The sequence below is a fragment of the Ceratotherium simum genome, chromosome 20, assembly GCF_057802395.1.
Source record: "Ceratotherium simum simum isolate JZ-2026a chromosome 20, ASM5780239v1, whole genome shotgun sequence".
NCBI classification, from domain to species: domain Eukaryota; kingdom Metazoa; phylum Chordata; class Mammalia; order Perissodactyla; family Rhinocerotidae; genus Ceratotherium; species Ceratotherium simum.
The window spans coordinates 33,591,366-33,618,888 of NC_141919.1; the positions used below are offsets into that span (position 1 = coordinate 33,591,366).

The 27,523-nt window shown below is 38.0% G+C and overlaps 1 protein-coding gene across 11 annotated transcripts in view; it reads right to left on the reverse strand.

Annotated features, from left to right (window-relative positions):
- MPDZ (multiple PDZ domain crumbs cell polarity complex component) overlaps positions 1–27,523 on the reverse strand; it is a 157,108-nt gene that overhangs the window by 24,940 nt on the left and 104,645 nt on the right. For 6 of the 11 annotated variants that reach the window (XM_087444589.1, XM_087444594.1, XM_087444591.1 and 3 more), the window contains 9 exons: positions 24,324–24,416; positions 18,197–18,374; positions 15,261–15,371; positions 10,401–10,499; positions 7,338–7,500; positions 4,405–4,601; positions 3,188–3,279; positions 2,877–2,967; positions 642–722 (listed from right to left, as the gene is read on the reverse strand). In XM_087444589.1, coding sequence (XP_087300715.1) covers positions 642–722; positions 2,877–2,967; positions 3,188–3,279; positions 4,405–4,601; positions 7,338–7,500; positions 10,401–10,499; positions 15,261–15,371; positions 18,197–18,374; positions 24,324–24,416 — 1,105 coding nt within the window. Of the gene's footprint in view, positions 1–641; positions 723–2,876; positions 2,968–3,187; positions 3,280–4,404; positions 4,602–7,337; positions 7,501–9,608; positions 9,681–10,400; positions 10,500–15,260; positions 15,372–18,196; positions 18,375–24,323; positions 24,417–27,523 lie in introns of all 11 variants that reach the window. The other 5 variants (XM_087444592.1, XM_087444593.1, XM_087444596.1 and 2 more) reach the window with 3 other exon arrangements.

The window sequence follows — 27,523 nt, forward strand, 5'->3', positions numbered from 1 at the left end:
CTTCCTTCCTCTCCTCCCTGAGTACCTCACCGCTCTTTCTCCGGATACTCTTGCTCGTCCACTCTCCACCTGCATTCCAGCACCAGCCTGCAGCACGTGAAAGCATTTATAGGAGTCTGTTCAGCACATCACTTCTTTACAGTGGTCGTTTGAACCTAAGGTTCAGATCTTTTCAAAAGTAAATACCTCGCTGATGCCTATCAGTGAAACTTCTAGTTATCTGAGCTTTCAGCTTTATGAAGGACAAAGACTATAACTCTTGTTTCTTTACTCTTTTTGTTTCCTTCATAGCAGGTCCTTGGTAAATGAATCAAAGGAGAGACTACTAAATGCCATACCTTGGGATAATCAGAAAGGCAGGAAAAGCTGGGTCCCTACTAAAGTATCAATTAGCACAGTGGTTCTCAAACTTTAGTGTGCATTGCAATCACCAAAAAGGCTTATTAAAACACAACCTGTGGGCCCACCCCCAGAGTTTCTCTTTCAGTAGGTCTAGGTGGGCCCAAGCACCTGCATTTCTAACAAGATCCCAGGCGATGCTAACGCTGCTGGTTTGGAGAGCACGCTTTTGAGACCCAGTGAATTAGCACACTGGTGTGAAGGTACTCACATCATGTCATTCCAATTCAAAGCAGATTTACCTTGGGAAGCTCCAGATACCGCACGTTTTTAAACGAACTGAGGTCCACAGCTGCATCACAAGCAGTAACACTTGGTTCAGCCTGACAGAGGGAAAGAAATGGCAAAACAGGCAACCATGTGCTATGTATTTTTGTTTGTTTAAATATGAGGGCCACTTCATCAAAATTATTTCATATTGTAATTCATAATTACTATTTTAACATATCATGACATTTATGAACATTATATTCTCTTCAAAATACTAATGAGGTATGATTAGACAGCAATAATTTTAGAGCACAGAGACACAAAGTTGTTCTCAAGACCACCCGGATTTACTCTATAATGAAATCTAATAGCAACCCAGCTACCAAAGGGTGAAACTCACCAGAAAGCAGAACACCAGCAGAGGAACCATTCACTATTTTACTGTGTTAGTCATCAAGTGAATTTAGGAGCTGTTAAATATTTTACCTAAAAATTATTAAAATACTCCATTTTCCTAAGGGACATATTTGGTACAATTCATATGCAAATAAAATTTTCCCCTTTATAATCTTGAAAAACCATTTGACTCAGTTTACCATATGAGCAATGACTCAGTTCACCAGAATGAGACAATGATTCGTACATCTATCTTATGTATAGACAAGCCCCATGTTTTTATATTCATTTAGGGAAGAGTGTTTCTGTTTCTAGACCTTCTCCCACTGAGAGTCATCATGGCTCCTCTAATTTTAAGCTTTTCACTACTACCACCTTTTTATTCATCCTAAACATGTATCCAAAGCTTTTCCAAATCAAGGCAAAACTCCCACCAAAAACACTCTTCATTCTTTGTCACCCTCTGACCACTGCCTTCTCTTTCCTAATTTCTTATCCATCATTTGCTTTCTCAAAATCACTAACAACGTCCTAACTGCCAAGTCCAGGGGAGTCTCTTTATTCATCTTCTTACTTGAGCTCTTTGCAGAATTCAACGTTGTGGAAAATACCTTCCCCCTTGCAATGCGGTCTCCTAAGCTGCTGTGCGACTCACCTGCTGGTCCTTCTTCCTCTCTGACCACTCTTCATTAGCCTTCCTCCTTACTGCCGACATTACATGATCTGACCTGGGCCCTCTTCTTCTCTTTCTGTTCTCTGTAGGAAAGAGCCTCAGCTCCCATGGCCAACAAATGCCAGATTTGCATCCGTGGGAATTCATCACTAAACTCTAAACCACATGTCCCAGTGTACACTTCTACCAGGCTTTCCAACAGGCACTTCACTCTTAAGCTGCTTCAAATAGAATGTTTTTACTTTTACAAATATCTGCTCTTTCTTATTTTTCTATTTTGGTGAAAATGAGCCATCCACAAGCCACCAAGTCAGACACGTGGAAGCCTTGTACATTTTGTCTGTTTCATTCACTGGCCTATTCCCAGCCCAAAGAACACTATCCGGTACAAGGCGTATACTCAATAAATGTTTGCTGGATAAATAGAGTCTCAACCACTCATTTTTCCTGACTGAGTAAATTTAGGTGGGGATGAAGTAATGTCAATTTGGGTCCTAAATATCTGATGCAACCATTTCCTCTTTTTTTGCATGAGTTCATGCCCTCATTATCTTTCTCTTGAACTACCCCAATAATTTTCTTACTCCCTTTAACTTACTTTCCTTGCAACCTATGATTTTTCTCCACACCATTTCCAGGAAGTGTTTAAAATTACAATTCTCATTCTTTGAGTTCCCCACTGCCTCAAAAACAAAGTCTGCATCATGAGTCCCAACATCTGACCCTACCTCCTTTCTCGCTGACCCTTTCCTTACCAGCTCCCCAGTCTCTGTCTCCACTGTTCAGCAATGCTCTGCAGTTTTCAATTCTCTGCATTTGCCAGGGCCTCCAGGCCATTCCTCAATCCATGCCCTCTGCTTACCTTGTTTCTGGAGCCCCCCCGCCCAGTCTTCTACTTCCAACACACACTTCATGTGTAATCCCCTCTATAAAGGCTTATTTCACTCTTTCTCCTGAGGCAGAACTGACAACTCCTCTTCTACCTTCATTATTCCCTATGCAGACTCGACTACTAGCCCTCATGTAACTGATGTGCTTATCTACATGAGTGTTTCTTGTACTAGGCTGTAAACTCCTTGGGGGCTAAGGCTATGACTTATTTATCTTTGATATCCCTGTAAGGGTTCTATAATTGTTAGCTGAATTAATAAGTGGTATATCAAACACATCTTCCCAGAGAAACACACAAGCTACAAACCTCCTTATTTTGTAGATTTTCTGAGGTAGAAGACAAAGGTTCTACTGTATTTCCAGGACATACGGCCATCTGACTCACTGCATCTTTATTTCTAAAAGAAAAAGCATTGACCTATCATATCATAATGATTCATATTATTTTTACTCTTTTACTTGAAGACTCAGAAGGATTAACAGAGAAAGTTCTGTAACCCCCAAGACCTGGAACTACAACGTGCACACACTTATAAATGTTTTATTTTCATTCGAAAGAACTCAGAATTGAAAGGCTAACAAAAAGTATTTAGTAAACCAAGAAAAGAAAATGCCCACCTGATAAAAATTATTTTTACTTTAGAAGGAGCACATTTAATGATTGATGAAGCATTCTGATGACTTCTTCCATATAAAATCTGACCATTGATCTATGAGAAATAAATATCATTAATTGAGCCTGGAATTTTAATTTTGTAAATTTTTATCATCCTATCTAGTTAAGGAAAAGTACATTTTTTCTTCCTGTAAAATATTATATATATTTTCTTTCCCAGAACCTGAACCTGACTTTGATGGTGGATAAAGAAAAGCTCATGTTTAAAGCCAACATGAAACGACATGTATGTAGTCTGACCTCCCTGGACTAAAGAGGCACCGCTTGGACTGACTGGAGAGCAGAGAGTCAACTTCCTGGCATGCGTAGGGCTTCCAGAATGCTTTGTACAAACCAAGGGCTCTGTGGAAGCACTTGTGACCTGCATGGATCATCCTGAGAGATCCCCTACTGTCATATTTCCTAGTTAATCTCAACACTTGAGCCCTGGGAGGCCACTGGGAGAAGCGATGCTGGCAGATGCAGGACTTAGGCAGCAGAATGTGCCTAAGAAGCACAGTACCTAATGGAAACTGCCAGTCATTTAGTCATTTATCCATTGCTGACTGAGCCTTCCTAGCCAATAGAGAAACACACGAGGTATGGGGAAGAGTATTAAGGCAATATAAAGACATGTGGATTCCAGGCTACAGGTGGCAAGGACAAACAATACAAGCGCATACAATCCTAACACTATAACGTATGGTCCACAAATTTATTTTGTTTGGTGGGCTGAGTTACTGTTTTTGTTATTTAGCCTTAATCTTGACCCCCACTGCACCCCATTGCCATTACTTCTACCATTAGGGATTCAACTTCCAGAATGTCCAGTGGGTCGGCCTCATTACAAGGGAGTGACTGGTCATTTGGCTTTTCAAAAGCTCCTAATAAAAACGCAGCACACAAAAAATGATTTTCAAGTGTGATCTTTATTACTGTCTTGGGGCAAACATTGTTTCTGGTGCTACAAAGTCACAACCTTTAAAAGGAAGTTAATGGGAACATAGACACTACATAGCAGAGATTTGGTGTAGAGCCAAATTTGCTGCAATGCATCTATTTTATTACACAAGTGATAGTTTTCTCAGTCACCGTGTGAGGTCCAGGTGGATATTCTGGAAACTGATGATCCCACTGCACTGATTCAGCAAGAGTAAATTCAGCGTTTTCCACAACTTACCTCTAGAAGCTCATCTGCAATCTGCAATCGACCATCTTTCCCAGCTGCTCCATTTGGATCAATCCCCACTATAAAGACACTCATCCTGGATCGGTCTTTGTTCCCAGCAAGACTTAGACCCAAACCACTACGACCTTTCTCCAGTTCAATCATATGTAGCTCGCCTGTTAGAGCTCCATAACGCTCTCTGATGTTTTCTACACAACAATAACAAATAAAATCTTAGGTACTGAGAGTTAATTCACAGCCAAATGCTTTACTATGGAAACCTATTTAGAATAGGCTCAAAAGGGCATTATTTTTACCAAAATGTAATCCTTGGCAGTTAAGAAAAGCTAAATAGACTGGCCACCAGAGCATCAAGCCTGGTTTCCTGGAGCACCCAAACTTCGAGCAACTTTTTTGCATCCAGGATGCAGACAGTACAGTGTCTGATTAATCAGCTCACCTGAGGTGATCAGGCCCAAGAGAAGTGATTCACATTAACATAGTCTCAAGAGACTGTGATTAAAACAGAAAGTTGGAGGCCGGCCCCGTGGCTTACCGGTTAAGCGCACGCGCTCCGCTACTGGTGGCCCGGGTTCGGATCCCGGGCACGCACCAACGCACCGCTTCTCGGGCCATGCTGAGGCCACGTGCCACATACAGCAACTAGAAGGATGTGCAACTACGACATACAACTATCTACTGGGGCTTTGGGGGTTAAAAAAAAAAAGGAGGAAGGTTGGCAATAGATGTTAGCTCAGAGCCAGTCTTCTTCAGCAAAAAGAGGAGGATTAGCACAGATGTTAGCTCAGGGCTGATCTTCCTCACAAAAAAAAGAAAAAAGAAAGCATTTAAAAAAACAGAAAGTTGGGGCCGGCCCCGTGGCTTAGCGGTTAAGTGCACATGCTCCACTACTGGCGGCCCGGGTTTGGATCCCTGGCGCGCACGGACGTACCACTTATCTGGCCATGCTGAGGCCACGCCCCACACACAGCAACTAGAAGGATGTGCAACTATGACATACAACTATCTACTGGGGCTTTGGGGAGAAAAAGGGGAAAAACAAAAAGGAGGAGGACTGGCAATAGATGTTAGCTCAGGGCTGGTCTTCCTCAGCAAAAAGAGGAGGATTAGCATGGATGTTAGCTCAGGGCTGATCTTCCTCACCAAAAAAAAAAAAAAACAAAAAAACACGTTACTTTATCATTCTCAGAGGAGAAGAGGACATCCAGAGTATTTGTCTTCACTGGTCAGTGGAAGCTTTTCTCCCACAGGAACATCTATATTGCGTGTCCCATCATGTTGGGCAGTTGCTTGGTACATATATTTAGAATAAAGGGAATGGGTTTTCTATTTGCACCAAGCCATCAGGCCAGGACAAATCGATGTACCTATCCCAGCTTTCAGATACATGCCCTACTTAGATGAGACCACTTACATCTCCCATTCCACAGGTTCAAGAGGTAGAATTTATTCTTCAATCTGAGAGGGCAAGGCCACATGTAGGTGGCCCAGGCCACAGGCCCAGAGGAGCAACCAGTCAGTAGCCAACCCTAATTGTCAGCCTTTTGAGTGAGCCGTCTTGGAGGCCCAGCCCAGCTGAGCCCAGTCAACCACAGCACCTTGATAGATTAATAATAAATTGTTTTCTTAAGCCATGAAGTTTTAGGGTGGCTTGTGACACGACAATAGATAACTGAAACATTTGGTTTCATGTTTTCCTCAGAGTACATTCTGGCTACCTTGACAGATTAGCAATATACTCTAATTTCATTGAAAATAGACTTAGAAAACTGCAAATTTTACAAATCATCTCTTAGAAAATGTTACTCTATGGGTAATTTCATGTATTCTATATTGATTCTTAACTGCATCAATTTCATAAACTGCCATTTCCTGATTCCTTCTAGAATCTAGCAGCTGTACTTCCTAAAAGCATATACAATAGCTTTCTTAAAGGAAATAATTATATTTTTAAAATGAAACTTTTTAAAGTGTTGATGCATTTATAACTTTTGCTTAAATTTTTAATATTTCCCTGTGAAATGGCTTATTTCCTTAGAAAACAGAAACACCTCAATGATCCTAATAACAGCTGCCTTTGAATGCTTCTTGTGCATCAGGCATGGTGCTTAGTACTCCCCAGACATTATCTAAGTTAATGTTAGCAACCTGAGGTAAGACCTGCATTTTATCTTATTTTATTTTTTTGTGAGGAAGATCGGCCCTGAGCTCACATCTGCCAATCCTCCTCTTTTTGCTGAGGAAGACTGGCTCTGGGCTAACATCCATGCCCATCTTCCTCCACTTTATATGGGACGCCGCCACTGCATGACTCACAAGCAGTGCATCGGTGCGCACGCGGGATCCGAACCCCCAGCAAACCCCGGGCAGCCGCAGCGGAGCGCACGCGCTTAACCGCTTGCGCCACCGCGCTGGCCCCAGCACTGCATTTTAGAAAGAGGATAACCACCAGGCTAAAACTCAGAGGTGGTCAAACAGCTTGCCAAGTGCCCAAAGATCTGATCTCAACAATTATACTCTGTTACCACCCTAGTACAGAAAATACCCAAGTTCAAAGTGTAATACCAACAACAGATTTTACACAGAGGAAGCTGAGGCCTAGAGGGGTGATGACTAGCTCAAGACCACCAGGTGGCTGGGCCAGTACTAGCCTCCGCGGGCGTGCCCCGCCCTCCGTCATTTCCAGACAAATGGCAGAATGGGCTTTAACAGGAATGCACATTGAAAGGAAAGGAAGAACATGATTTCATGCCTTGGGAATGTGTGCTATACGTGAGGAAAACAAATAGTATTTTTTTCCCCACAACACTGCAGTATGTATAATTAAAGTTGAAACATACTTATTCATCCAGGCATAAGCCTTGAGGAGCCCAGAGCTATTTAACAGCTCTCAGAATTAAACAGATTACAGAGAGACAACGTACTCCAGCTGTAACCAAACTCATCCTCTTTGTCCACCTCTTCTGAGATTTTGCTTGCAGATGACTGTGCACGATCACCACTCATTTCTGCAAATGCTGAGGGAGGGGGTGGAGGCACACTGCACAATGGAGCCTTTTCTGGCTCTGATTCTGACTGACTGGGTGCCTGTGGGGACAAGAAGAATGCAGTGGGTATGTGCAGTTGAAGGAAGAAAAACTAACGGAAAAGAAATGAGTAAAATGTCAAAAACAAAAAACTGGCTTTAAAATACCTGACATAAATAACGGGAAAAAATATATATATAAAATGGTAGACAGGATTCAGGAAAATTTAAATATACAAAACAAAATAGTATGTGCAGAGCACAAGTCATTAAACTGTTATTTGGTATTTCAAGGTGATGAATTATTCAATTTGAAGGCTTAAATAACTTAAGATGGAAAATTGTACAAACTTCCCCTTTCGGAAAAAAGAATTCTCATTCAAAAGTTATCATGCATGTGAAGGGGTTCTAGGCAAGATTTTAGGGGTCTAAAAATGTTCTTCCAAGAAACTAGAAAAAAATTAATAAAGAAGTTAATCAAAAAATCAAAGTTCAAAATTTATTAGTGAGACTATATATAAAGAATTTTTTATTGCTACCTGAATCCTTTCTCCAGACAACTCTCTCAACAAATCCATGAAAATGAGCATTACACATGCAGGTTCATCTACAGGGAGCCAATCTGTTAGCATAGAGCACATGGACTCAGATCCGAGAGGCTGGTTTTAAGGGACAACACCGTCGTTTCCTTGCCAAGGCAGCTTCGCCAGACAAATGAGAAAACATGGGTGAATACTTCACACAAACCCAAAGTATGGTATACTTGCTGTCACTTAGGGCTACGAGTCCTATTTCAAAAAAAGGGCTTGGTATCATCAAGTTCTTAATGATAGATCATCAAACAGAATATTAGAGTCTGAAAGGCCCTTAAGTCACTGAGTTCATTTTATTCATTTTGCAAATTAACTAACCTGAGGCCATGAGAAGTGAAAGATTTTGTTCAAAAATCACACCGTGGAACTAGACTTCTTTTGCTTAGTTCTTAATCCAATCCAATGCACTTTCCATTACACAGGTTGTGTCCTCCAACTTCCATAGTAAGACAGTAGCTAATTCAGGGATCAGAGATGCCCAGCTGAAGGTCTAACCCTGCTGTGAAGCTGTCCTTGATGCCTTGAAGCTAAATCTTTCCTATCCTTTTCTATTTTACCTTTTTTCTACAAAAAATCCTTCTGATATACCTCATTTTATACAAGTATATCTGGAAAAAGATAAAAAAACACCTTATAGAACACACTAAATGACAGGCATGAACAAATGCTTAGGGATTATTAATTGGTGTCAAGAATTAGAATACCACAAAATATACCTAATACTAAAACTATATGGCACTGAATGTGATCCTTCTTTGAAGATCCAGAATGCATGCCTCAGGATTCTAAGCTACCCCAAAATGATCCTAATAAACATGAATTACTATTTTTCTAGCAAAGCATAGGAGAGCTGACTGATAGAGACTTAAGGGCAATAGATTTTCAAGTTACAGAATCTGCTGTATTAAATGTTTGGTTTACACATCATTGGCCAAACAGACCAAAATTACTAGTGTAAACAAAACTCTTGTGATCTTCCCAAATGCTGTGCCATAGTACTCTCAAATTAACAACGTACAAATAAAAATGAACAAATAAAAAACCTCATTTGATCCAATCAAGGTTTATTAAACAGACTAAGGTGGGGCGAATGTGTAATTTAGAATTTTTCTGGTTAAAATAAAAAATTTACTTTTCTGTAACAATAGGAAATGTCAGCAGGCATAAATTAAGCCCATTTCATTTTTAAAAAGTGGAACAAAATCTAATTTAAACTTCCCACAATTTTAATAAATTTATGGATGCAAATTTTAGAGATCTTACTTGCTGCATAACTTTTCTGAGCTGTTATTTTCCTTAAAAACAAATAAACAAAACCTGCTTGTCTAAAAACTGTTCAGGATCTTACTTAAGCACAACATACCCTCATTCTCACTGAGAATGTGTAATCAGCTTGTTATTGACACTTCTTAAAATTAATGAAAATAGAACGCCTTAGCAAAGATTATTTAGCCTTCATTGGCAAAAATGCGAAGCGCACTTGAAATCCATGCCACGTATGCACACAACTATAACGTACACACAGAGCACACTGTAACACACTCGCTTACTCGTGAACATTTCACACTAAGACAAACCTTAAATGGTGTGGGAGCAAAAGGGTTAGTTGGGGAACAACAGAAGATAACTCTACGTGAATTCTGTAATTCCTACAGTAACAGAAAACATATTCCTTCAGATACAGCATCTTTGGTTATCTATATTACAATAACATGAAAAATCCAATGAATATTCATAAAATGCTTCCTGAAATTGTTCACAGCTTTCTTCCTTTTCATGATCAGATTACAGTATATAAATTCTTGTAAATTTTTCTTTCAATTTTGGATTTATAATGTCATCAGAATATGAGAACATCGGAGTATAGATTTACAAGCATTGAAACAGTTACGTGTTTCCTGATTCAGGCATTTACATGGACACACTTTATGAATATTCAACAGACTCCTACACAATTATTTGTGAAGCAATTAACTCACAGAAGAGTTTAGGACTACCCTGTATAAGTCTGAGAAGGATTTAAACCAATCCAAGGTTTTAAAGAAATTATGTGTGAAAGTAGTCCACATATTTGGCAACTAACAAATATTTAAGTATCAGAAAATTTAACTCACACCAAAATACAGGAAAGGCACTGGACTTCTGATTTCCTCTTATTCTTCAGAAGGACCAACTAATTTCAGCTATAAAAATGAATATGCTCTAGCAAGAAAATGTGCTTAAGAAAGACTGGCGTGCCCACTCCAAACACAGTTGTTTTCTTTTTCCCTGCCCAAATTTAGCAAACAGTGAACTGGGACAAAGGCACAGTAGTAACAAAGAACAAAACATTTGCAAAGGCAATGGCAAGACAATGGGCGTTATCCAACCTTGTCAGCGTTGAACTGCAGAGAATCAGCAAATGGGTTAGTGCTGCTGAAGGTGGACTTAGGGTAAAGGTTGTGCGGCAAGGAAGGCAAAGGGGATTTCTAAAAGGAAACATAAGAGGCGCTGAGCGCAAAAGAAATGCTTTTAAAACAACTCAAATTTTAAGAACAAAGTACTTACTGATTTAAATACCTGTGTGAAACTAGAGCCTGTCAGGTCTAGTGATTAATAACAACATCTTTTAAACAGTCTGGAACTAAAGGTTTACCTCCAGTGAACTGAATCTACACTTCAATCTAAATCTGGCCACAAACTAACTACACAGTCTGTCAAATTGATCCCAAATTTCTTTATTTTCACTGGATGTCTTCGCTATCACAGACAGATGCATACAGATTTCGCCTACTTTATACATATATGTTACATGCATATTGGTAAACATGTTTCAAAATTAAAACCATAAATGTTTTTTATTTACATTTATAAGTGAATTATGCCTTTTTGTAAAAAATAATAATAATAGTTTTTCTGTTCCAGAATGCAAATTAAACTTTTGTCTGCTAATTCATTGATAACTTTCTTATCTTTTATCCTTTGTTTCCCATAAGGAAACTTTTCATACTTTGACCAAATATTAATGTTGCTTCCCATCAATAGTTATTTTTTAATTAAAAAATGAAATCAACATTTTTAAAGAAACAACCACTGTATAGTGGTGGTCTTTATTTTTGCCCACTGTTTACAGAGGTAGGAGCATGGAGATTCATGTTTTCTTTTAATTTCCCATAAAAGTTTCCATATTATTGGGGAATTTATGAGGCTTTGGATAACATTTGAAGTCCTGCTTTAGCATGTTTCTCATAGGTTTTGTGGCTCGCTCTGAGCTAGGACTACTGGAGTTGAATATACACATTAAAGGCAGGATGACTGCCAGATAGAATTTAGCATTTTCATGGTTTAAAAAAAAAAAGAAAAGTAATTTCCTTAGCACAATAAATTCTTCTCTTTCTTTTCACACCCGCTATCTTTTTCTTTTTATTGACTGTATCTTTCAGGGGAAATTGCAGACATTTAAAATTCATTTTGGCTCCAATTAAATGTTTGTGTTACTTCCCTCTATAAAAAAGCCCTCCTGGCAAGCATCAAGAGTAGGGAGAGGTTGTCATGTGACACCACCCTGTATGGGAGAACACGCTAGAAAGACTCTATCCTCCCTCAGTATGCCTGTACTAAAGCTTATGCCACATTACCCTTTCAATCTGCTCTTCTTGCAATGTTTCTCCTACAGAGGGAAGACGGGAAAAAGAAATGGGCACAATGACATTTCTGCTCATCTCAACTTTCTCTCTGCTTTTCAGTTTAAAATGTCAACTCCTGCTTTATCAACGAGAAGATCACAAATGCCAAGGAACATGACCATTTATTAAGGTGGAAGAAATGACTAGGAAGAGATTAAAAACATATCCTAGGCAAAATAACTCAATGCTAGGGAAGGTATTTATTTCTAATCCTCATACATGGAATTTTGAGGTTTTATGTTTCTTTTATAGTTCTGCAGAACAATGTAAAACAAAACCATAATGGCAAAAAATGGAATATTTTAAAAGAGCTCTAGTTTTTTGTTTTGCTTTGCTTTTTGCTTTTTCAATTTGCAGCTCCTAAAGGATTAGAATTTGGCCCTGATAGCAGAGTATAAAAGTAGAGCATGAGCATAGCAAATGAAATGATAGATAATTCTATTATTAGGGAAATATTTGTAGAAACAGATTATATTTCTTATTAAAAAATCAATGATGAAACTTCTGTTTATAGTCCCAAGGTCTAACTAAAAATAGAAACATTATTAACTAAAAAGAAGCACAGAGAAGACAAAAACATTCTCTGGCCCACGTTAATGTGGCCCACCCTTTAGTATGACAATGTGCTCAGACTGAATTCTGTGAAGCATAATATGGTGGAATTATCAGGGCTAGTTTTGGGAAGTTCTGATTCTTGAACAGTCTAAAAGCCAAAGAGACTCACTGGCTTTTCAGCCTATGTATAAGATTTTCTTGAAGCTTTATGACATCCACAAGTAAAACATCTGTCATTAAGGGACTCTTATGTATTTGTGATTTTTTCCTTTAGCTTACTGGAGATATGATTATTTCCACAGGGAAGTAAGTCATTGAAAATGAGGTACATCTCCTTTTATTTATTTATTTTTCTTTTTTGTGAGGAAGATTAGCCCTGAGCTAATATCTGTCGCCAATCCTCCTGTTTTGCTGAGGAAGACTGGCCCTGGGCTAACATCTGTGCCAATCTTCCTCTACTTTATACGGGACGCCACCACAGCATGGCTTGACAAGCGGCACGTCGGTGCGCGCCCGGGATCTGAACCTGCGAACCCTGGGCCGCCGCCTAGGAGCGCGATCTTAACCGCTACGCCACCGGGCTGGCCCTGGTATATCTCATTTTAAATGCAAAATTAATTCTAATTTCCCAAAGCAAAATGCCTATGTAGAGGAGGAAAAATATCTTTCCTCTTAGGTTCTTGGCTGGATCTCTGTAACAAAATACAGATTAACAAGAGAAAAGTATACATAGTGATTTAATATAAGTTTTATGTGATATAGAGCCTTCATAAGGAAATGAAGACTCAAAGAAATCATTAAATCTGTGTGTTTTTATACTAGGTTTAATGAAGAATGGAAAGTCGTGGCAAATATGATCGGACAGAAGAGCATGAGCTAAGTGTAGTCAACCAGGGGAAACCTAGCAAAGCCTAATCATTCAGATTCCTCTCTCTGCCCCTTATCTTCGGAGATAAGGATGTTCATTTCCTCCATGTAGAGGAAGGGCACCTCTCACATGAGAGTCTAATGACCTGCTTCAAGGGAGAAGGGAGAGGTCAGAATCCTCTCTGTATCTGCCTTTTCTCAAATTTCTTCAGCTTATAATATCCAGTATGCCAAGGTGCCATATTTTGGGGTAGCGTGTCTTAAACCCTGTTACGTATAACTTGACTAAACATGTCATTGTAAGCAAGATTTATCCTGGAATAACTGCTATAAAATCAGGCATCATTATACCTCAGATAATAAAATAGGATTATCTTCCAGGTGCAGAAGAAAATATCTTTCCAGCTCATTAGAAAATGTGACTGGCATTGAAAGAAATGTTTGTAGTTTAAGTTTTTAAAAGTAATACTGAGAATCCTATTCAGCAGTTTATAGTATTGTCCTAAATGATATAAAAGTTGGAAATTAAAAATAAAAAAAGGAATAAAACCCACCCACACACAAAAAAACAGCTTTAACTTAACCTAAACAGCCATTTACCAACATTATCATGCTGTGTCTATGTTTAACACAATAAGTAGAAACAAATGTAGAAAGATCTGTAGTTATTTAAACAAACTGAACATACTTGAAAAGAATGCAGTATGATGCAGCCGTACCATTTGGCAGATTTTCTCATCTGAATGGATAATTATTACCTAACAATAAACAACTGAATGATTAAAAACTGCAGATGTGAAGATAACTGCTTACATTAATTCATTTCTTACAGTGAACCCAGACCGGAGCTACACCTGTCTTGACAACAAAAGGAAGACCCAATAGGACAAATCTGGTCACTTTGTCTTCCGTGGCATAGAATATTGACAAGTTACTTTTACTGATCTCTTCTACAGGGCTGTCTGCTACTTTACTTTCATCATTTGACCACTGATATGTTAAATTCTTAATTTTAAAAGTTAAAATTAAATGTATTTTATGCATACAATTACATATTTTAAGTTTTAGATGATTCTTTTAACTTCCCTCACATATGTTGACATTTTCCTATTAAAGACAACCAACCCTAAAAGCTAAAAGCTGGTATTTCAAAGAGAATCAGTAGGACAGGGGTTCTTAAATTCAGACGTAGAACTTCTCCGTGAGCTTCAGTACACTTAGGAAACTGCAATGTTACGCAAACTTTTCAGTGAATGTGTATGTTTCTGAAGAACTTTCAAAGGGGTACGTGGCCCAAATATATTTGAGAATGGCTGCACATGAAAATAATTTTTTTTCACTGAGGTATAAAGAATAGAAAAAATAGTTCTAAACTCTTGCCATAATTTTCATCTTCCTCAATATTAGGGCATATCAAATACACAAAGCCTCACTTAGTATCTTCTCCATCAACAACATTCACTAAATGTGCTTATACTTTCTAAGATATTTTTTAAAGCAATTTTATCTGGCATGACTGATGGTAAAATGAGTTAGTAGATTTCTGTCCACCACGGGCTATAGAGTGATGAAGAGCTACATAGCCATTGCGGCTGGGAAACAGCAGTCATGAAATCACTAGGATATAAACATATAGCTTAAACAAAATCCACCATGTGGAAATATAAGGTTCAGTGGGATAGACAAATGCATTAGTGATCATTCACAGGTGATCATGGGATTGCACAAGCTGGAAATTCTGTCTAGAGATAAATTTATAAAGAAAATGTAATCTCTCTGGCTTCTAAGGGACTCCATCAGAGCTCACAGACTATTAACTTGAATGACTACACCACTGCCCTCTTAACAACTTATGTATTTTGTGACTATAATGAATACTAATAATTATCCATCTAGATACCCACGGCCACCAATGCATCCTACTTCTGTGTGTTTTCAACAGACTTCAGATGTTTATTAAACATGGTAGAAGGGATTTCCAGGACAATTCAATTAAAAAAAAGCAAAACAAATTTTTCACAAGTCTCCTGAGATTTCAAGACTCTATATCTTTGCTCCTAGAGACAACTTGGTCCTTGACACATTACACTCCAAGTTGAAAACTGTTTGGACATGCCTACCTTGCCCTTTGTGTTCGCTTACCCTTGTTCTGTTTATAATGCTCTGTACCATAAAGACTACGGGGTTGCCTGCTTTCCGAATGGCTTCCACAGCTTGTTCGTGGCTTGCATCTCTGAGGTCCATTCCATCCACCTGCAATGGAAGGCCTCAGCTTAACATTTCAAGAAGCTACAGAACAACAGAACAATTTGTGGATCTGGAGTTTTGAGGATCCTGGGTGAAGCTCCTAGAAAATCTGTTTCAGAATAAAAAATAATTGAGACTACTTGTGAGGCTCCAGAACTTCTAATCTGTCCAGCAGACTTGTGGTCCCTTATTTTGTACACTGATTTCTGTCTCCAATAGTCAATTGAAATTATAATCAGTTGGAATGAAGGCTCTGCTTCTGCTTTCCTTACACTGCTCAGTTGTTCCTTTAAATTAATAAATCAGCATCATTAAAGAAATAATATAAAGGAAATGCCTAGCTGCACTGTCTTCATCACGAAAGTCACTGTACAAATTTTCTTCCAATTCATCATTGAGTGGTTTGGGAAGTGGGTGGGTGATGCTTTGTGTATTTCTCTCTGTACAGGGAAGCTTGAAGTTAAAAACAAAATGCTGATGTTCAGAAAAATCAGGTTATGGTAAGGTTAGTTTTGCAAAAGAATCTTTGCAGTAGACATGACAGGAGCTGGAAGCCAAGAAATTGTGCTTATTTGTTAGTAATTCTTATATAAATAGCTTGAAAAGGAAAGTTATTTTTTAACTTTTTATTGACCATGGCTTGTCTGGGTCAGCTTAGGCACTGTATGAATAGGAAGGAAAATAGTTTGAAAGGCCAAATGCTAATCCTGCCAGAAAACTATAGGATACTATTATCATTTTATCATTTCCAATTACTGCAATACGGTATATTCAACAAAACAGTAAAATAAGAGTGGACACAATTCTGGAAGAAAAAATTAATTATTAGATCTCTGCATACAACATTACCACCTTTAAAAGAATTATATACATTTAATTGAAAACCTCCCTCCGACTGATACTTAGATGACATAATATCTACTTCAGTGCATATTAAAAATAGCTACTGACTTTTTGTAGATTAAAAGTTAGTACTCATGTGTACCATGTATTCCACTAGTGGGAAAATCTAAGAGGACGTGAAATATCTTTGTTCAAGTTCAAAGAACTCTATACCTAGAATGGAATACTTTGCAAGTCTCTACTCATCTACTCTACATACATTTTCAGAAACTCTTAACAGAGACATGTTTTATAATCCTCAGGACGACAGAGGGCTAAGGCTTTCTTATTTACTGGAAAAGCCCTTGCACAGAACAGCACTCAACAAACCACTGCTAAACAGCATATAGTATTTTACAACACAAAAAAATCCTCTCTTTTCAATTTGAAAAGGATGCTTTAACTCTCTTAATACATCTAAACAACATTGTGGTACAAAGTAGGATCAATTCTTTCTAGAAATAATTATAAATATGTCTTCCTTTTTCTGCTTAGGTCAAAGGTGAATAGTGAAGTATTTTATGAATAGTGAAGTATTCATAAAATAAACTGCCTTGGGATAATCTAAAATTGGAAATTTTAGATAGTATTCTAACTAGGAAAAAAAAGGGCTAAGATACCACCTAATGAAAAGTAAGGATGCAGGAAGAGAGAAAAGGCCCATCATTCTTCCTTATAAATGGCCAGAGGCAAAAAACAGACATGGCCTTTGTTTTCTTTCAAGTCTCAATCTTCTTCCTTCTTCAGCTCTCAGAGACAACAAATCAATCAATCAATAAATCCCCCAAATGTTTATTTTAAAGTCATGGTGGATACGTTATAACCTTCTACATAACTAAGGCATTTTAATGTGTAAGTTATATACAAAATAAGACACAATCACTTGTACAAAGTAACTATAATGGTCATTATAGTAACAAAGTGATCGATTTGTATTTGGATATTGTCTCTTTTAGTTTGCTCTACAAAGTCTGACAACTCAGCAAATCCAGGTCAGGCACCCCTTCCTCTACCCTCTTAACTAAAACGATGCTTAACCTGATGAAATGATTTATCACACTGTTCTGAAGTGACTTGATTACTTGTCACATCTGTCCCGCTTGACAGGCAGGCACGATGCCTTGTTTACTGTGGGAGCCCAGAGCCTGTTGTAGCACCGAGGATGCAAAAGCTGTTCCGGGAAGATTTGCTGAGTAAATGAGAGAGTGACTTGTGAGAGAAGAATGTATTTAATTTATTAAATTCTGCTTTGAATTGAGGGATCAGGTACAATTTGACCAAACACTTCTCTCTCACACATAAAAAGGACACACATGTGTACACACATGCAAGTTTGTACACACACACACACACACACATACACACACACACACAGCCCTCAGTGATGAATGGGCACAGCACTGAAAAGGAGGAAAAATCCCAGCCTGGACTAGGTGGGTGGGTATTTACATGAAAAGTAATCAGGGTCTTAGCGTACAAGATTTCACCAAAAAGACTCACTTGGAAAAAAATCTCATCCAACAAAATTTATCTACAATGAAATGATAATAATAAAGATTTCTTGAAATAAAGTCTCATTGGAGAACTTAATTATGAGGTACACATTTGGTATGTGTATATATCCTTTTAAACAATTCAATTATTTCCTCGAGAAATTTGCTTTCTTCTTTTAATCAGAACTTAATTATTTTATTTCAGGGCCAATGTTTTTTAAAATGGTTGGTTATACCTCCAAACATCAGTCGCTACATCAAGATATATAATCTGTCACTATATACTGAAGACAAAAATTATGGATGAAAATAAACAAATAAGGAAGAAATGCTTTAAACACAAACACATTTTACTCTGATGTTGGGTTGAGTAACCAGTGTAAAGATGATGATTCCCCTGATAAAGAGGATGGAAGAGGTGAAGAATTTTAGCACAGAAAGCTCACTGGAGGGTACCTCTACGACTCTATCTCCAGGTTTCAAGGTTCCATTTTTGCCAGCTGGACTATCTTCTAGAACATGTTTGATGAAAATGCCCCTCATCACTTCACCGTTGCTTAGACGACTCCCCATCCCTCGTCCGCCAACAATGCTGATGCCCAAGGATTTGCTTGGTTCTCTCCAAAGTTCAACCCTATAAAAATAGATAAAATTTTAAACTCTTGTTAAGAAAACATAGGGGAAAAGCTTCATGACACTGGATTTGGCAGTGATTTCTTAGAACTGACACCAAAGGCACAGGCAACAAAAGAAAAAATAGACAAACTGGACTTCAACAAAATTAAAAACTTTTGTTCATCAAAAGATATGATCAATAGAGTAAAACGGCAACACAGAATGGGAGAAAATATTTGCAAATCACATATCTGATAAGAGATTAATATCTGGAATATATAGACAACCCCTAAAACTCAACAATAAAAAAATAAACAACCCAATCAAAAAGTGGGCAAAGGACTTGAACTGATATTTCTCTAAAGATATACAGATGGCCAAAAAGCACATGAAAAGATGTTCAACATCACTAACCATTAGGGAAATGCAAATCAAAACCACAAGATACCACCTCACACCCAATAAAATGGCTACTATCAACAAAACTGAAAATAAGTGTTGGCAAGGAGAAACTGTAAAGAAATTAGAACCCTGTGCACTGTTACTACTGATGTAAAACTTTGTAGGCACTATGGAAAACAATATGAGAGACCCTCAAAAAATTAAAAATAGAATTACCATATGATCTAGCAATTGCATTTCTGGGTAAATACCCAAAAGAATTCAAAGCAAGGTCTTGAAGACACATTTGCACAACCATGTTCATAGAAATATTATTCACAATAACCAAAAGGTGGAAGCAACTCAAGTGTCTATCTATAGATGAACAGATAAGCAAAATGATATACACATATAATGGAATATTATTCAGTCTTAAAAAGGAAAAAAATTCTGACACATGCTACAGCATAGATGAACTTGGAGAACATTATACTAAGTGAAATAAGCTAAGTGAAATAAAGGACAAATACTATGATTTCACTTATATGATGGACCTAAAATAGTCAAATCTATAGAGACAGAAGGTAGAATGGTGGTTGCTAGGAGATGGGGAGAAGGAAAAATGCAGAGTTATTATTTAATGCAAGTTTCAGTTTTGCAAGATAAAAAAAGTTCTGGAGATAGATGGTGGTGATGGTTACGTAGCAATGTAAACATTCTTAATGTCACTGATCTGTACACTTAAAAATGGTTCAAATGATTTTAAAAAATAATAAATTTTTAAAAATTCAATGGAATAAAATGTTGTTATACGTTAATTTTTGCAAATATTATTTGCTCAAGTTATTAGTTTTACCAGTAGTAAAACAAGATAGTTTTAAATGCTTTCCCAATTACATGTATATGGGGGCTGATAAATACTGATGTATTTCTGAAGCTGATTTATTACAAGTAAATATTTGTCTCACATTCCAGGCCAGGGCACAGATCAATGTAAAAGTACTGTTTTCCAGGAGCTTTAATACTGCAGACATTAAGTAATCAAGAAATTCAGCTATCCCTGAACAGATGGTCGCTTCTAAGCTTAGCAACCCAATCAAGAGAAAGGACATTCCTGCACACACTGTGTGTGCAGCGTACCTCTGGAGAAGTCTTTCTTGCCAAGGTAGACCAGGCAACTAACAGCCAGGGCGTGAAGAGCAGAGGCTGACAAGCATCTACGTGATCTACTCCCACCACCACCTTCCTAAACACGTCTCCCACTGCTCTCTGCTTTCCTCTCTCCTCTCCAGCTACCACACCCTCTCCTTGCTGCTCCTTAAGTTCACCAGACAAGCTCTCCTGCCTTGGGGCCTTGGCGCTTGCTACTTCCTCCGCCTTGAATGCACTTCCCCTACCCACAAAATAAGCACATGAACTCATATATAGTAGCCGCAAATAGCTCTAAGTGCTATGAATGAATTGAAAGTACATGCCTTGGGAAAAGGTTGAGATATAAGAATAAGGTGATTTGCAGTGATATGCTTGGCCACACACAACGAGGGAGCAGCTCAGGGTACTGGAAGAAAACAGAGATACCAAGCAGAGAGCTCTGAGACAGATAATGAGACTGCAATCTGCTCCATGTGCAGGAAGGGAGACAATGGTAGACGTTAAACCGGGGAAGAAGGCATGGTCCAAACAGCCCTCAACCTTGACAAGTGAGATGCTCCCAGAGGAGAGGAAAGGTGGAGTAGGACTCCTGTGAAATGAGGGAGGCTGCAGTAAGAAAAGGCTGGGGAGAAAAGGGCACCACAGGTGGAGTGAGAGGGCAGGCAACTGGTGAGATGAGGACAGATGATGAGACACATCTTGTCTTCGGTCAGCACTTTTTTCTTTATTAGAAATCTATAATCCTAGAGACTCTACCTGTTTAGTTTTAAAGGATCTCACCATGATCCTTGACCTTATAAAATTTGTGTGAATAGTTTCAACTAGTTAAAATCCTATTCATCATTTTCTTTCACTCTAGGAATTTCGTGAAAGAACCAAGAGACTTTGTTTCTGAAAGCAGTTTCTGAAAGCAGTTCCTGAGGTAAAATGGCAAAGTAAAGAAGTCAATCAAGCTAGCCATTGTATTTAATACTTAAGAATCCAGAATTCATAGGTGGGACTCCTTAACTCTTCTCTTAAAAAGGAAAAAAAAAATAAAAGAAAGACTGAAAGAAAATGTCTTCTAGGGTTCTCTGTGGTTGGTGTAAATTAGAAAGCGGTTCTTACGATTTCTTGAATAATAAAAATCACAGCAGTAGCAGCAAACACTTAGTAAGGGCTTATCATGTGCTCAGTATGATTCTCTAAGTGAGTAACACACACTTGCATTTAATTCTTACAACATCCCACGGGGTGGATACTCTTCCTAGCCCCATTTTACAAAGAAGGGAAGAGGCACAGAGAGGTGAGGCAACCTTTGGATAAGAGCACCACATGCTCAAACAGAGTCTGGCACAGACAGCAAAGTGTCTTCACAGACACTCCCTAGAAGAAAGGCTGTAACTCCTTAAAACACTGGAGAAGATACCAAAGACAGAGCTGCCAAAATGACCACAATGCTGAGGAACCAGACTGAGTACTGACTGAAGAGAATACAGTAAACATTCCATGGGAAGAAAAAGGAAACCTATAAAAGAAAACTTTTATAGAACCTATTCAGAGTTAGTTTTATGGAAAAATGGCATTCTTTCTTGAGACTTATATGTAGCTTTAAAAAGAATGAAATTCAGAAAAGCAAAGTAAACCAGATGTCTGAGGCCAGCCCGCCTGAGCTCTGACAAGGGTCCCTGTGTTCAAGTCCTGCTCTTTTGCTACTTAACCATCGTGTGACCCTCTCTCTTATTCTCCTCAGCTGTGAAATGGAGCCAATAAGAGTCTTTACATCAGAGAGCTGCTGTGAGGATTAAATTAATGAATATACGTAAAGGCCAAAACAAACCTTTGGCACATAGTAAGCTATCAACAAATCTTTTATTACTCTTATTATGATGACTATGATTACTGAAGTAATATAAGATATAAAATTCAATCTATATGTCAAATGAGCAAATGTGTACCCCACCACTTCAATTCTGTTACACCTGTTCACTGTTTATTAAGACAAGGTAGGTACCATTTTCTACCCATTAGATTGACAAGAACCCTTTTTTTTTAAATGATCATATGATTTGGTAACAAAGCTGTGGAGAAAAGGAATTGTAAATAGGAGTAAAAATTGGTACAGCCATCCTAAAAAGCAATTTGACAACTTCTGATAAAGTAAAGAATACATTTAAATCTATGAGCCAGCAATTCCACTTCTGGACATACACCTAGATACATTCTTATACATAAGTATATCAGTCTGGGAATAAACTGTGGTATATTCATATACTGAAATGCATTGCAACAACTAGGTTGAATAACTAGATCTCTTAAGTATCAATATGATAGATCCCCAAAGCACTAGATTGAGAGAAAAGTAAGCAAGCTGGAAAATGATACATACAGCATGATACTAATTCTGTAAATGAAAATCACATGCAAAATAAAAGAATAACCCAGCTTATTTATAATCTTAAAATTTACACTTTGCTAAAACGTATTCTCTATTTCCACACAAAGGGAATTTTTTTGACTGCATGAATGAATGTCCCATCATGTTTCCAATGTTGTAAAGCATATTCTTAACACTTGCTCCTCATTTACTAAAAGCTCTGGTTATTTTGGTAAGTGTCCTCATAATACTTGATGAACTTTCCCCCAAAAGTACCTTAGTGCTTCTATATATGTTAGTGAGTGCAGGATACCTTCTTTAAGATTTATGGAAGTTCCAGACATACTCTCTTCACAAGGTAGTTACCACCTTAGAGACATCTCTTAGGCTGATGTGAAGGTTAAAACTGGGGATAAAAGTATAAAAATCTTCCAGTCCAGAAGTTACACTCAATTCATTTTTGCAAGAAAATTTCATAATGATTCCTAAGTTCAACACTATTTGCTCAGTTATTCATGATGATGATGATGATGACTGACAAGACCAACCACTGACCGAGTGCTCACTCTGTACCAGACGCTATGCTAAGGATTTTACTATCACACTGAATTCTCCTCCAAATTTAAATGGTTCTATTATTAATCCCATTTTACCGATGAAGTAAATGAGACCTAGCAGAGATTAAGAAATTTGTCTCACAGTGTCAAAGTTAGAATTCAAACATGGCTCTTACTGACTCCAGACAGTCTGCATACTGCCTTCTAAAAATGACTTTTCCTCCTACAATGTTATTAAAACTGACTAACCTATCTTTTTCTTTTCCTGCGATTACTGTCCTCCAACAAAATTCAAGGTTATCACTTGATCACCAGCTACAAAATAATTTCATCTAACTTACCTCTGCCACCATCCTCAAATAAATAAGAAACTTAACATCTTATATTTTCTGCCACAGATCTAGCACTTATATTTTGTCCTCAATGTGGGTAATGATGTACAGAGACCTTGATTTCTTCAAGCAGGCAGAACAGCTTTTAAAGAATTGAAATCAAAAAGTCATTTTAGATGGCTGGAAATGCTTACTGTTTTTTGTGAAAGTAACATAAAATGTTTTCTATACTTTGTGACTCAACCTAGAAAATGTTTAAATGTGATGGCTGCAGCCTCAAGTTCATCTGTGAGAAAGAAAAATCATCAAACTGTATTACATCTCTGAATAGAAAATTTTCTGTCTTGAGTATTCTATTTATTCACAGTAGCATAAATATTAAGTGTTGACTAAGTGCAAGGCACCATTTTCACAGTCACTTTTAGATCTGTTTAGAGGGAGCATTCAACGATTACTTATATTTTATATTTAATGCAAAATACTTTACATTTTTCTTTTAATTATTTTGTGTGTCTCTATATCTTGCCTGCCCAAGGACATTATAGCTTCCTTGAAGGCAGGATTTATGTCTTAAACTTCCCTGTTATTCACAAAATCATCTGCCTCTTGTCTGGGTCCATAATTAGGACTCAATAAATTCTTATTAAACTAAATATTCTTTTACTCAGCATGAACATGAAAATATGCCATAGTGATGTGTAGTGATGTATCTGGGCATATTTAGGAAAGTCATCTTTTCTATTACATGTGAAATTGGTTCTAGACAGAGCATGGTTCAGAATAACCACAGCCTATGATAACAAGATGCTTACTTAAGCACACACAAACACACACACACATGTGTTTTGAATATATATGTTTGAGTACCTGGTTTCTACAAATGCTAGAGAAAATTTAAATTAACATTTGGTGGTATACCTAAGATTGAACTCTACAGAAAATATCATCCATTCCAACTCCCTCTGCATAACTTTCTCTCGTTAATTTTATTTAGTCCATACCATGTGCCAAATCCTTGCATATATATTAGTTTTAACCCTGTGTGATACACATTATCTACTCCACAGCGCACATGAGGAAATGGAGGGTAAGGGATATTAAACAACTTGCCCAATGTCACAGTAGCAAGTTGAAACCACACCTCCCTACCTTGAAACACTGAGTAGGCAGAAGACAGAAATAGCCCTTACCGCCTGGGCTGATTCCAATTGCTGTACGCTGCATTCTGAAGTTCACTTTCTTCTCCTTCTCCTTCTTCTCGCTCTGGTAGTTCTGGAATGTCTCTGTTAAAGAGTTACACAGTGAGTACCCCAAACCCTAGTAAAACTATGCAAGACTACCTTATATGTACTTTGTTGGTTTGGCTAACAATGCAGAACTGCTTTATATTTTCACCACCACACACGGCCAATACGTATATAACACTTTACATTAAGGGGAAAAGAAAACCTGATCAAACAAAATAAAAACCTTATAATAGAATCAATCTACCCTACTTATTCTGGAGACATAGGTGAACACTAAGAGTCTTGTCTAGTCTGTCTGTTTCCTGATGAAACATGGGAGAATTAAAAAAAAGAATAAGAAGGGGATAAATACCAGAATTCTAAACTATTCAACAAGGATTTCTTAAATACCTACCATGTGCAAGAAGGTAGAAAAGCACCATGTGGGTTACAAGCTAGCACAGCCCTGACCAAGCCCTGCCCTGAAAGAATTTATCATCAAGTGTGCCAGGAGTTGGCATCTCTGCTTCTTAAGGATGGAGCAACACATCCCCTTCAACTTTTAAAGAAAGATGGAAGATGCTTATGGTCCAGCTGCAGCTCATCCAGATGGGCCAGACACAGAATATTCCTTACAGGAAGTAGTTTGCAATGCACCTGTGTCCAAAGTCACTTTTCAATTTCCGTAGGAATTCAGATTTTGCCAAACGTCACGCATATAACAAAATGTGTCCAGTCTGCTAAATGACTGTAAATAAAACTGTGAAATAATAACCATATCAAGAAATATTTTGTTTTTCCAAAGGTATACTTTGCATCAATAAATGACACTGTAAGGGTAACAGAGAATGGTTAAATCAAGTATGGTGTGTCCTTATGCTGTTAGTAAAAATTAAATTTCTAAAGAAATATGCCCACATATTCCTTTGAAAGCAGAGAAAGCTATAAAAGTTCTGATTCAATAAATGTTTGCAGTTGATTTTTATAGAAATTGAAAAATCTAAAGAAAGTATAGTCATGCATCACTTAACAACGAGAATACTTTTTGGGAAACGTGTCGTTAGGCGATGTCGTCATTGTGCGAACATCACGGAGTGTACTTACACAAACCCAGATGACATAGCCTACTACACACCTAGGCTATATGGTACTAATCTTATGGAACCACCATTGTATATGCAGTCCATCATTGATTGAAATGTTGTTATGAGGTGCATGACTGTATGCTCAAATTATACGATTTTCTATTGACAGGAATACTGAACTCTGTCAAATTATATAATCTTTACACTTTGAGATCAGAAGTCATAATCCAATAATCCATCTGTGTTTGAATGTGTTTCACAACATTTCTGGCAAGCAACTGTCTAGGCTCTCCTTGAACATCTCATTCTTTCTTTGACCTGAATGTTAGATTTTTGTTTTTCAAGTGTTCAAAGGAAATCTATCTGCCTGTAGGTCCTATAGGTTGTGTGTTTGAATTTCCCTCCTGTGCAAATTGAGGAACAAGGCTCTGAATGAAGCTGGGGTTCTGAGAGCCTCAGCCTGACAGTGGGGCAGGACTGATGGGAACGGATCCAAAAGGGGAATTTTAAAAATGATGTTAAGAAGCTGACTGAGAACTAGATAGTCTGAGTGAAGCCCTAATCCAGGACTAATGCAGGGCAGAGAGGTGAAAACTAGGCCTCACCCTCTTTAAGCACATATAGAAAGAATATGATAGAAAAAGCAGGTATAGAAGACAGACAAGAATGAGAATTTAGAAAGGGTCCCTAAAATAGTCAATGATAGCCATGGGGGTAGGGAGAGGTTCTGACCCCTAAAACCTAAGCTGTGGGAACCACTCAGAAACACTCTCAGACAAACTGGATCACATGCTCCTGCCCCTTTAGCTATAAGACGACTAATATTCAGAATACTCAGATACAAAAGCCCCATTCTTTTTAAATGATTCTATAATCTTGAATCCTTTCACTAACCCAAATATGCTCCTATAAATGTACTGATCATTCTTTGTCCATCAGAGAGTATGGTTTATAGGACTCAAGTGTCATGTGCTCCAAAGAGCAGAACGGACCGTTCTCTTCCTCCAGCATTCACTTAGCCAAGAATAAATTAGATTTCTTTGCCCCTGTGTTCACCTGTTGAATACCGATGACACTTCTGTCACCTATAACAACTAACTCTCTACATCTGCATTAGGGGGCCAGGTGAAGAAAATGGCACAAGGTCACACAGTAAAGTAGCAGAGGTGAGATGTGAATTGAGGCCATCTCACTACAAAACCTGAGCTCTTAACCTCCAGGCTATGCTGCCCAATACTTCTATATTGGGCTTGTGCAACTCTTTCTTTGGATCCAGTGGTCAAGAACATGGAGCCTGACTGCTTACAACTAATCTTGGCTCTGCCACTTATTAGCTATGGAACTGGGGTAAGTTATTTACCCTCTCTCTGGTGCAGATTCTTCCTCTGTAAAATGCATATCATTTTGTTTTGTTTTGATCACCCTTATATTAATAGCAAACGTGCTTTCTCTGCAGTGAAGCAGCTAGTCACAGCACTGACAATCCAGGTCACTCTTTCTGTGCTGGGAAGGAAGCACAGTGCTGAACGTGGCTCTTTCTCTCTAATAACTTTTGAGTGCATTCAAGGCCTGAGAACTTGATAGGAATATGATGTTACCTCGGCATATTCTTTAATTAAGCCATTTGAAATGATATTTCAGAGGGACATTGGAATGATTGCTTTTACCATTTTGACAGGAAGCACAGAGAAGCTATAATCAATTCACGTCATTAACTCTGAGATGGAAATTCTAGAGCGGAGTGTGCCCGAGCTTCATACAGGGTGGAGTGAACACTCCTTTCCCCATAAATTTCAAGAGGCCCTAAGGGCTATGACATTTCTTCCACTTATTAAATGTAACACACATTTCCCTTCCCTAACACCTCCCGTATTACCTCCGTCACGTGTAATTTATAGAGGAAAACAATGATGCTCTATCACGATATATGCCAAGTCACTAACACCAGGGTGTTCTGGGACCTTCTGACATCCTCTGAGGAACAGCAGAACTCTTCTGAAAAGACCTCAGAGTGTTACAAAGCCATTGTTGCTCTGCAGCATGTTTAAAGAGAAATTTGGTACTGAGTTGCTAAAGCAA